At 40.9% G+C, this 12,330-nt stretch overlaps 1 protein-coding gene across 21 annotated transcripts in view; it reads left to right on the forward strand.

Moving 5' to 3' along the window:
* Positions 1–12,330, forward strand: part of LOC140739994 (receptor-type tyrosine-protein phosphatase S-like) — a 469,315-nt gene that overhangs the window by 320,064 nt on the left and 136,921 nt on the right. For 14 of the 21 annotated variants that reach the window (XM_073068765.1, XM_073068749.1, XM_073068746.1 and 11 more), the window contains 2 exons: positions 1,926–2,231; positions 8,164–8,357. The exons of the other annotated variants lie outside the window; for them this stretch is intronic. In XM_073068765.1, the coding sequence (XP_072924866.1) occupies positions 1,926–2,231; positions 8,164–8,357 (500 nt within the window). The remainder of the gene's footprint in view (positions 1–1,925; positions 2,232–8,163; positions 8,358–12,330) is intronic. 21 annotated transcript variants of the gene reach the window in all.

Below are 12,330 nucleotides of genomic sequence, written 5' to 3' on the forward strand. Positions count from 1 at the left end.
CCTGCCTTTTCTCCACCCAGTAGTCTGGTTTCCCAACAGTTTTCTGCAGTTATTAGGGAGCATCCATTGACAACTCATGTCTAGGAATCATAACAGACAGGCATAGGTACTTTGTACAGTTGGTGTGTAGTGCACTGACTGCTTCAGTGATTGAAAATATCAGTGGTACTGAACAGAGGTTCACTTTTCCATGAAGGAAAAAGTGCAAGAATAGGTGTGAGCAGATTTTGGGATGCTATAGAGTCTGCCAAGTTTTTCTCCCCAATCCTATCCATTCATATCTTGTGATGTAATCTTTCCGGCAGCAGTTCTCTAAATGCCTTCCAGAAATCTAAATACACTATCTCCACTGGTTCCTTTTTATCCATAATCTTTGTTGTACCTCATAAAATTCTAGCCAATTTGTCCAGTTTTATTTCCCTTTCATAAAATCATGTTCTCTTTACTTGGTCATTTTGATCTACTACCTAATGCACTTGTGGTGAACTACATATACCAGAGTGGTTTGCTCCCAACAGACCCCTGCTGACTGCTCCTGTGGCTCCTCCCACAAACCCCTGTATAAAGGCGAATGACGCCTGAGCCCGGCCTCATTCTCCAGGATGTTGTGTTGTTCGTTCTTCCAGTCAATAAAAGCCGATATCTCACTTCTTACGTCTCAGAGTGAGTTATTGATGGTGCATCAGCACTGCTATTAGCACAGTTGTGATGGATTTCAGGATTTTCCCAGTGTTAGTTTAACTGGCTCTGTTTGTGGTCTTGAGTCCTGTCTTGGCCAATCAGGAGTGTAAGGGCCAGGTATAGAGGGATGGAGGTCAGGGGTGAGCAAGATGCATAAGTGTGGTTGGAGAGGTGATACTTGGTGTTGTGGTGCATGGAGTTAGTTGCCCAAGGATAACAAAAGGAAGTACCTAAGTGGTGTTCCAGTCCAGCACTGTACTGTGAAAGAATGACCAGCGACAATGGCTCCTGGGATTCATTCCCCTGACGTTGTTTCCCTGGCATTTATCAAAAGTCAGTATAGAAACTGAATAGATGCAGAAATTGTGATGCATTACAAATGCAATCCCACCATCAAAGTGTCCAGTTAAATTTCGTGATTGATATGCATCTAACCTGAAATTTTCATCATCGCATTTCCCTCTGTCCAGCTGTTATCTTTAACCTAGCAATCCTTTTGGCCAACATGTTTGAGACGTTAGAAATTGCAGATGCTGAATTCTAGAGCAAAACTCAAAGTGCTTGAGAAACTCAATGGAACAGACAGCACCTGTGGAGGCAAGGAGATGGCCATTGTTTAGTTTGAGACCTGAAACGTCAACCAACCTTTTGCCTTCCCAGATGCTGTTTGAGCTGCTGAGTTACACCAGCAGCTTGCTTTTCACTTCCAGGCCAACATGTTTCATTGGAAATGGAGTGAGGGTGAAAAGACAAAGGAGTCAGAGAATGTTATATGATCAGTTGGGCTTTACTTTCCCAACAAAAAAATAGAATGGAAGCAGTTCTACAGGTAGCCAGGAGTCAAGAGTATCCTGTCCTCTCACTCAATGAGGTGTGTAGAAGCGGCCAACAGTTTGTGTGGAAATAAAGTAAATTACTTTTAAAATATTAATACAATTTAATCTGAAAATCAGCCATAAAGCCTTCCTATCCCTTGTCCCTGTCCAAGTAAGATTTGCTTATTATTTGTTTTGATCATTCTAACAACCAGGTTCCTTGTAAGGACAGGATTGGTTTTGTTTAAACATCATGCCAGGTTTTTGCATTACTTTAGTATCTTTTGTTGTTTTTCTTTCAGTTTTGTCTCAGTTTTTGAGGAGCCTTTTCTGTTCTTTTTTATCATTTTTCTTTTCGTTTCATTGTTTTTATCCTCTTCCCTCCTATTGTTTTTTAATTCCTTCCTCTACTGCACCTGCCTGCAATAGAACCATCAGCCCCTCCTCAAAATGTAAAGTGCACCAGTCCCAGTTCCACCAGCATTCTGGTAAGTTGGTGGCCACCGCCACCAGAGAGTCAAAATGGCGAGCTGGCAAAGTACAGTATCAGGTACCAAGCGCTGGAGGGAGAGGATACGCAGATCCACGAGGTGAAGGACATTCCACCAGCGACCACTGAGATGCGGCTGGAGACCTTGTCGAAATGGACTAAGTACCGGGTGACTGTGATCGCACACACAGTGGTGGGACCAGGCCCAGAGAGCACACCCGTAATCATTCGCACAGATGAAGATGGTAAGTCAGATCAACTATTTTGTCTATATTTCAATGTTTCGTGTTAAGACCTTCTTGGAGTTCACTGAACCTCATTCTCTGATCTGTCTTCTGTATCATCCCCAGAAAGCACAGAAAATTGCAAGTTACTTTAATGAAAGTTTGAACTTCTAAAGGGGTCATTTCTGCTGAGGTTACACACTGAGGAAAATAAATCCTGCTGTTCAGTTATCTTCCCCTTTAATTATCATGAATATTCCCCAACATAATTTTTAGTCTCTGCACAGTTAACTCTTCTGGCTTATCAAAAAACTGTTTTCAAATATCTGCAAAATCGTCCTGGTGAGGATATTTTTAAGTATGTGATATAGCTGGGTAGGAAGTATGTCTTTAGTCATTGGTAACAGCTATACTTTATAACCTGTTTCCAAAATTCAGGGAGTTCAATGGAATTAGTTCAGGAATTGGAGTGACATTTACAACAGCTATCACATCCACCAACTACAGATACATTTTTATCCTGAGACCTTTGTCTTTTTTTTATTATTCACTTTATTTCTGCAACATTTTACCATTCTCCCTCTGATGGAAATGTTCACAGAAGTGTTGTCAGGGAAGGGAATAAGTTGTCCTTTGATGTAAAAGATCAGAAGTCACAGTGGGATGGGATCAGCTCCAGAATAGTTAAAAATAAACAAAAGCTGCTGGAAATACTCAGCAGGTCAGGCAGCATCAGGAGTTGTTTTGTTTTCCAGTTGCAGAATAATCAATCTTGGATTCACCAAATAAACGAGCAGGAAAGTTAGACGAGTCTTATCAAGGTAGAAAGTGCTGCAATACTTCAGGGAAGGGAGGTGAATATTTAAATGGAACAAAAAGGGAAAGAAAATAAGATAATTATTTTTGTGCTGTTGCAAAGTCCAATGCTGATGCACTTTTTTAAATTTAAATTTATTTGTCATTCATTACTGGGATGTAGCGTGAAATAAGTCCTTCCAAGCCCTTCAAGCTGTGCTGCCCAGCAACCCCTAATTTAACCCTAGCCTAATCACTGGACAATTTACAAAGAGCAATGAACCTACTAACCAGTACTGTATGTCTTTGGACTATTGGAGAAAACCAGACCACCCAGAGAACACCCACACATTATATGGGGAAGACGTACAGACTCCTTACCGATGACGTTGGAATTGAACTCCAGACTCCAATGCCCTGAGCTGTAATACCATTGTGCTAACCATTATGTTACCGTGGTGCCCTCCCTCTCTCTCTCTGTAAATGTTACAGAAGCCAGACTTCATGATTCTTACGAGAAAAATATCAAGATGAGCTGAGGTGAGGATGAGGTAAATAGATGGAGTTTAATTGGTGCCAAGTAAGATAGTTGCAGCAATAAAAGAAGCAATGAAGATGAAGAACACTGTAACCTGTAGCAATGTGGTCATCAAAGGAAATGTAAAATTATGCTTTGGCACAATATGTAGCAGTAAATTTAACAAAAAAACATTTTGGGATAATGCCAGCTCAATTATCACAGTATATAATTACAGAAAGAGAATAATCACACAGCAGATAGAAATAAAAACTTAAGGAGGGGATTATAAACTAGAATAATAGCAAGCAATTTAGTTGACATTTAGAACAGTTATTGAATGATTATATTGCATTTAAACAAACAAAGCTCGGTTTGTTTGTTTCTGTGACAAACACAGTTCACTGCCGCCTGTAGGAAATCCTCTGAAAACAGACGAGCAAAGGAAAAGGCCGTATTGAATTACCTTGTTATCGCCATGGAAATTCTTGCTTTTTCACAACTGTCTTGCAAGTTGGCTGATCGCTTGCTAGCCTTAATAGGACCACTTCAAATTATGATCAAGCAATCAGGAAAGGCCATCATTAATGTGATTGTTTATAGATATTAATTGGAGTCATACTGTATGTGTAGATAGTGTTCCTGAAGTTCCCAATTCTAGATGCCAGATGCATTGTGAAGGTCATCTTCCTGCTGCTCTGTTCCACTAGTGAATTGCACTCTCCCGGCTGTTAATGGCATGCACAGTTATCCTGCACTGACAGAAGGTTACATTCTTTAGAGGGCCATAGCAGCAATATCACATTCCCAGCATTCTGATGGGCCATTATGAAGGAATAAACAGATGGCTCCTTGGAAGGCCCAGAACTTTGTTTATATTCCCAATTTATTTTTCTTCTTTCCACTGCTTGCTCCAATCTCAGGAACAGGGGTCTGTTGACCAGTACCCAGTTCTGTGCTAGGCCTTCAGTGTTCAGTAATCCCACATGGCCGCCCTTTCCTGATACCCAGGCTGGATGGATGAACATAAATATTGCTCCATCTATTTATATTTACACTTTAGGTATTAATAATCCCTTAAAGAAAAAAATCATAAAAATGAACAGTTTTAAAATAGAGAGGAGTGGCTGTTTTAATTCTCTCAGCTGGTAGAGCTAGTGCGTCACAGGTTCAATCCTGACCGGTGGTGCTCTCTGGGTGGAGTTCTATGTTCTTCCTGTGACAAAAGCTCTGGAACCATCCACATCCTAAAAATATGTGGGCTGGTAGATTAAAACTGGCCTCTTTAAATTGCCCTGAGTGCATAGGTGAGTGGTAGAGTCAGGGATATTTTGATGGGGCAGTGAGAGAATTGAAAAGCCGGGATAAATACAGAATGGGTGGTTGGTGTTGGGCATGTATTGTAAAATAGCATGATATTAGTGGATTGAGGGGAATTAATGGGCACTCCTGAAAGAAAATAAGTTGCAGAGGTACAGGGAAGTAAGGAGAGGAGGAGTGGGAGTGTTAAGTGGCTTCCTGGAAGCTACCATGGGCCCAGTAGGTCAAATTGAATCATTCTGTGCTATTACAAGAAATAGTGTAGCTCATTTGTTGAATACATTATCCTTTGTGAAAGTAGCCCATCTCAGCAGATCCTATGTTAAGTTCTGGACCTTCTTGTGTTTCTCAACTACAATTGGATCAGATGTGAATGTGTTTTCCTAATTGTGTATGAAACTCAGATGAGGATTACACTCGTTTTATCAACCATTGCTCACAGATGGAAAATACAAATTATATCTGGTCTGACTCGAGAGCTAATACTAACCATTGTCACCATCTTCAGATTAGGAAAATTAAACAGGAAAATGTAAAGAATATTGCAAGAAGCTAAAAGCAAACCCATAATCTATCAGAAAGCAGTCTCCACTGAGACTTCACCAAAACCAGTGGCTAACTGCACTCCTAAATATTTCCAATATAATACAATATGGCCATTTGTTTAACAGGAATCAAGACTTTAAAAAATCCATGAGACAGAATTAGCATTTAGTGAAAGGCTGTGAATCTTGTGTTTTGTAGTTTTCTTATGTGAACATACTAAATGGGAATCAGAGTAGTACTGATTGGATAGCTCATGGTTACAATTAAGTTAAAATGAATCTTGTCATTTGAAATAAGTATGTTGTTGATGTGTTGCTGAATACTGTAATTTGTTCTGTTAATTTTCATTTATTGTTCATCCTTTTAAGTCATTTCTCTCAAAAACTCCCTTTTTCTTTTTGCATAATCTGTTCTTTTGACACTTGGTCTTACGTTCAAAAAATTTCCATTTGTCCTCATTAATAATAGGGATTTGAGCTAACACATATTTCTCTACATTTTAAAGCTCCTTGCTAAAATACTTTTTCATCCTTTTACAAACCTTAACAGTCACCTGTAGACCTTTAAGACTCTTACGTCATTCACGAGCCATGGTTTATCTTCTGCTTTAATCCCATGTTTCTGTTGCATCCCATATCCCTGTTTTCCTTAATATTCTGTAATCCATCATCCATTGTTGCAAATGAATTCAACAACTCAATCCACTCTGCTTTCCAAAGTAGAGAATTCCAAAGATTCACCTCAAGCTGTGCGTGAAGAAATTTCTCATCTCAGACCCAAGCGGCCTACTCCTTGTTTTGAGATTGTGGTCCCTGGTTCTAGACTTCTCAGCCAAGGGAAACATCCACCCTCAATCCAGCCTGTTGAGTTCTGTAAGAACTTTGTATGTTTTATTGAGATCTCCTCTTATCTCCTTTAACCAGAATATAGACTTTGCCTACACAACCTCTGCCTGGCTAGTAAATCTACCATCGCAGAAGTCAGCCATCACTGCACATTCTTTATGGCATATATGTTCTTTAATTAAGCAAATTTACATTTATATTTACATTTACATATTTTTCTTTTAATTTAACAATTTAGAGATCAAAACTATACACCATCCTCCAATTATTCTTTTACTAAGACACTGTAAAATTGCAGTAAGATTATTTTTTCATTTTGTAATAAAGGCCCATGTTCATTTAATTGCTGTACCTGAGTTTTGGCATTCAGAGACTTGTGTACAAGAGCACATAGGTCATCCAGCCTCTCACCATATAAAAAACACTTTGCTTTCTCTAACGTGTACTGCCATGGATAACTTCATACTTTGCAACATCATTTTCCATGTTAGTGCATACTTCTTTTCCACCAACAACTAATTCCCAATCTGTATCAGTGCATCCCACCCCCAATCTCATGTGTCCAATCTTGTTGATTAGTTTCCTTTGTGGGACCTTATCCAAAGCATTCTGAATATCCAAGTAAACCACCTCCACAGTTTGCTCCCTTACCTACCCTTCTAGTTACATCCTCAAAGAAATCCAGCAGATTAGGCAAATATGATTTTTCTTTCTCATATGTGCTGACTCTACTTAATCCAAATATTTTCTTCAAGGTATTCTATTGTTACATCCTATAAGGCAATTCCAGTATTGTTGCTGTGAGGGGAGCAGGCTGTAGCTCCCTGTTTTCTCCCTCCAGTCTTAAATAATGGGCTCAGATTTATTAAACCCCACCTTCTATCAACAGTGACAGTTCCAGAATCTATCATGTTAATCACAGCATTAACTATCTTATAGCCACCTCTTTCAAAACTCTAGGGTTTGCATTAATTAAATTATATTTCACTAGCTCTAAAGCCGCCGCTTTCAAAGGTCCAGTGTTTCCATTATTCCTAATAGATATTAATATGTCCAATTATTATTTCTGTTGTGGAGCAAGGTGGTGCCTAGCTGCCAAATTCCATACTTATTGCCTTGATGGCCTTCCTAGAGCCATCTGGAGACAATGTGGTTCAGTACCACTTCCAGATTACTATATGATCAGTCTGAATTTGGTCTTCTTTGGCCATGAATGGCCCTGCTGCAAAGGTATGAGTTGACTCTCCCTCACCGTAGTATATGGTAGTCCTCAATGCATGGACAAGCTGACACTTCCACACTCTATAGAACTTCATCTTTGAATGTCAGACCTCAGCTTGTTCTCTCAGGTCTGATCTAGTTCAATTCCATAGTAAGGTGAAGTTCGACTGATCCTGAAACTCCTCTATAATTCTGGTGTTTACTTGGAGTTGGATTATTAACTTATTGCAGCAGGGAAAATTAATAGTGACACTTAATACTGGAAAGACTTAACGGGTCAGGCAGAAACTTTGGAGAGAGAAACAGAATAAAAGATTCAGGTTGAAGATCTTTATTCAGAGCTAGAGCTCCCATCGCCAATTCCGATGAATGTTCTTTAACAGAATCATTGAGTTTATTTGTCTACCTATGCTGCTAAGTATTTCCAGGTGCTTCAATTCAGAATTTTACCATCAATGATTTTCATTATCATATTATGTGTCAACACATTTGTATGGGTCTTCCGCAGGGCTGTCTAGTGTCCTTTGGAGTTAGGAAGCCCATATGGCCTTTTGATAAAGTGGTAACTGACTCCAAACTAGTCTACATCGGATTTGGGATTGGTTTATTATGTCACATGTACCAAGATACAGTGAAATCTCACAGTTCATCTTATTTACAAAGAGGCGGCATTTCTTCCTTTCTGATGCCCTGCACGTTATTCCTGCAGTGCCCAGTGCTCCCCCTCGTAAAGTGGAGGTTGCAGCTTTAAACTCCACTGCCTTGAAGGTAAACTGGCGGTCTCCCATCCCGAACAAACAACACGGCCAGATCCGGGGCTACCAGGTGCACTACGTGGAAGTGGAGGATGGAGAGGCCAGGGGACGACCACTGATAAAGGATATCATGCTGGCCGACGCACAGGTTAGGAAGCGAACTGAAGAGTGGTGGTGGTGGTTGGTACAACCGTTGCAGAAGCAGTTGTAAGTTGATGGTAGGAAGCTACACATGACTTAACAATTAACTGTGCGTACAACACAGTCAGAACTGGGGCAGATTGTCTACTGTTTCTGTGAAACCTCATGTTGAGACTGCCTGATATGGTCACAGCTCATGGCTAAAACACCAGGGAGGAATGGTTGAGGAGAGGTTTGCTGGTTACACAAGTTGTTATGATCTCCCATGCACTGTCTGAAAATACAATGGATGCAGATTCTCTGTCACATTTCTGAAGGGAGTTGGATGGATGTGCATTAATTTATGGGTCCTGAGAGAGCACCGCTGGGCAATGGGAATTGATTGCTTTTTCAAAGAGCTAGTGGATTGTTCAGTCTTCTTTGCTTTGCTGAGCTTAATACTTCAGTAAGAAGGTGATTATGCACTTACATGGTTGCAAGATGCTTAGATTAGTAATTGCTGAAATCAGGTCAAGCAGAGGCCTGTTACTAGGTCAGAATACAACACCTTCCGGGGTAAATGGCCCATCTGAACTAATAACATAAGGACAAAGCCCGGAGCTTATTAATGTCGGCCATCTGGACAGAGTGAAGTTATCAATCTCAGTCAAAAACGACCTAATGCAAAAATACTTCAGTTGACTCTGTGTCACCATGATATATGCTGGGACTCTAAACATGGACAAGCTGAGCTCCCTGGCCAATGATCCAGTGAGAAAGATCCATTCCTTATGGGCTCTGTTGACTCCAAATCAAGAAGTCACAGGTTCAAGGTACAGGCTGAACGTTCAGGCTATAATTTGGTCCTGCTTGACAGAGGTTGGACATCCATTCCAGAGCTCCCGTAGCAACAGCTGAAGGTCAGGAAGTTGTCCTTGTACCCCAGCTGACTCTTCCTTCAAACAGAATCAGTAAAATTAGATAGATTGGACATATGCTTTATTACTGTTTGTGGGATCATACTTTGCACAACATGAATACTGTAGAACTACAAATCAATAATTATTAAATGTCAAGGGAATTAATTCTATGTTAAGTAATTTGAGGTGATGTAGAGATATATGAGGAAATATAATATAAATGCAAATCTGTCTTTATTTAATATTAATCATATTGACTCCTTACCCAGCAGCTAAGATGGTGTCACATGACACACTCCGCTCCTACACTGTTGTCAATTAGTTAGCATATAACAATGTGCAAATTCTTGAAGAGATATGATTCTAATGCAAATTTTTATGGTTGCATAGCCCAGTACACATCCATGAATGCATCCTTTATATCACACCAGCCTTCCAATTTCCTGAAAATTTTAAGGTTAGTGTAAGAGTTATCTTTTCCCAAATGCCAGGAGTTAACCATAACCTCATTGCAATTGACCATAACATCTTTCAGATCACAGCTTCAAAGTTTTCTCAGCTATTGAACCACTTTCAAAGTAGAGTCACTGTTGCAGTGGAGCTTATATAACTGCAAACTGCAGTGCAAATCGGATCCAATTAACTACAGTTCACTCTCACTCATCAGCAAAATCATGGAAGATGTCATCGGCAACTCTTTCTCACTGATAACCTGCTCATTAGTGCTCAGGATGAGTTTCAACAAGATCATTACTCCAGACCTCATCACGTCACGGAACAAAAATAGACCAATGAAGGTGACATTGGCTGACCCTGGTAGGAGTCTGGCACCAAGGACCAAAAATCAATGTGGATCGAGTGGAAAACATGCCAATGGTTGTGTTTATGCCTTGAACGGTAAGGCAGCTGGGTTTATTCGAAGTCAGTCATCCCAACCTTGGGATATCACTGCAGGAATTCCCCAGTGCAGTGCCCAAGACTCAGCCATTTTCAGCTGTAACTTAAATGACCATCATAAGTTCAGAAGTGTGGATGTTCACTGATTAATCAAACCTGTGATCAGCAAGTCCTGGGGTTGAGGTTCAGAGGTCAAGCCTATGATCAGAGATTCCTGGGGTTGAGGTTCAGAGGTCAAGCCTATGATCAGCGAATCCTGCAGTTGAGGTTTGGAGGTCAAGCCTATGATCAGAGAGTCCTGAGATCCTGAAGTTAGCAAAGTCTGGAGGGCAAAGCCAAAGGTCTAAGTCCAGAGCTCGGCGAGTCTGGAGATAGAGGCCCCATAGTTGAAGCCTTTGGTTTGGCACCTCAAAGTCAGAGGCCCAATGTCTGTGATTCCGGGCCAGGGAGTGGAGGTTAGAGACCCAACGTCTGATAGTCTTGGACCAAGGGCTTAAGGCCTGAAGGCAGCCTTTCCTGGGGTTAGAGGCCTGTTTGTGTGTGTGTAAGTGGGTGGGAGCTTGTTTTGCTGTTGTTGTCTTGCTCTGTTTTGTTGTTGCTGCTGCTCTACTCTGCTGAAAATTGTGGCCATATTATGTTGGCACTGGAATATGTGGTTATACTTGCAGACTGCTCCCAGCGGCTGCCTTGGGTATATTGGTTATTAACACAAGCAACACATTTCACTGCATGTTCTGATCAGAATCAAAATCAGGTTTAATATCACCGGCATATGTCATGAAAATATTGTTTTGTGGCTGCAGTACATTGCCATACACAGTAATAAAAAGTACAAATTACAGTAAGTATATATCAAAAATATATTAAATAAGTAATGCAAAAAGACAGGAGCAAAATACTGAGGTATTTTGGGTTCATAGTCTATTCAGGAATCTGATAGTGGAGGGGAAGAAGCTGTTCCTAAAATATTGAGTGTGTGTCTTCAGGCTCCTGTACCTCCTCCTTAATGGTAGCAATGAAAAGAGGGCATGTCCTGGGTGATGGAGGTCCTTAACAATGAATGGCAATTTTTTGAGGCATCACCTTCTGAAGGTGTTCTGGATGTTGGAGAGGCTAGTGCCCATGATACAGCTGGCAGTTTACAACTTTCTGCAGTGATAACGAAGTCTAAGTCTATTTGCTGCACAATGTTCTATTCTATTCACAACTTCTCATGGAAAACAAATCAGTCCATGGAGATACAATGGACTGCAGGTGCTATAATCTGGAGCATAAAAAAATGAACTCAGCATGTACAGTCAATGTTTCTGGTCAAGACCCATCATCTGGTCAGGAAGCTAAGGCCCAGATGTGGAAAGAACTGACTGTGCTGACATGGACTGAGAAGCCACCTCACACAGGTGCCATGTAATGACAAAGGAATATCTAGTCATCGACAAGTCAGCCTTCTGGAATCACTCTTGACCCAAAACTGAGTTGGACCAGCCATACAACTACTGAAGCTGCAGCAGCAGTTCATAGAGCAGTGTGTGACTCACAAAATCCACTGATTGCAAAGCACAGGGTAATAAAACCATCTTCACTTGGCTGGTTAAGTGCAGCATCAACAACACTAAGGGACCTCAACACCATGCAGAACACTGCCACCTACTTGATCGACATCCCATTAATCCTGGCCACTGCATGGATACAGTGTGGATCATCCAGGAAAAGAATTGCAGTTACTTGTCTAGACTATGCTGAACAAAACATACGAACTCTTCTACCAAGAAGGACAATGATGGAAGTTGCATGCGAATACCAACACCAGCAGATTGCCCTTTAGGTCATGCACCACTCTAACCGGAAAATATTCACTGGATCTAAATCCTGGAACTCGGGGAACACTTTGACTAGAAGATTGCAGTGGTAGAAGATGGCTTGCCACTATTCTCTCCAGTCTAGTTAGGGATGGGCTATAAACACTGGCTTTGTCAGTGATGCCCACACCTTGAATAGGTCACTAAAGTACTTACTCAGTTTAACAGCAGTGTGATAATGGGATGGGAGTCTATTTAGGTGTTAACTGAGGTAGAGGTTCTGGCCAAATCACCAGGAATAACTTGCCTGTTGTTCGAAATGGACAGTGAGGTGGTAACTCATTTTGAACAGCTCAACCACAGCAAGTCTCCCCCAGGGGATCAG

The sequence above is a fragment of the Hemitrygon akajei genome, chromosome 16, assembly GCF_048418815.1.
Source record: "Hemitrygon akajei chromosome 16, sHemAka1.3, whole genome shotgun sequence".
In the NCBI taxonomy this organism is placed as follows: Eukaryota; Metazoa; Chordata; class Chondrichthyes; order Myliobatiformes; family Dasyatidae; genus Hemitrygon; species Hemitrygon akajei.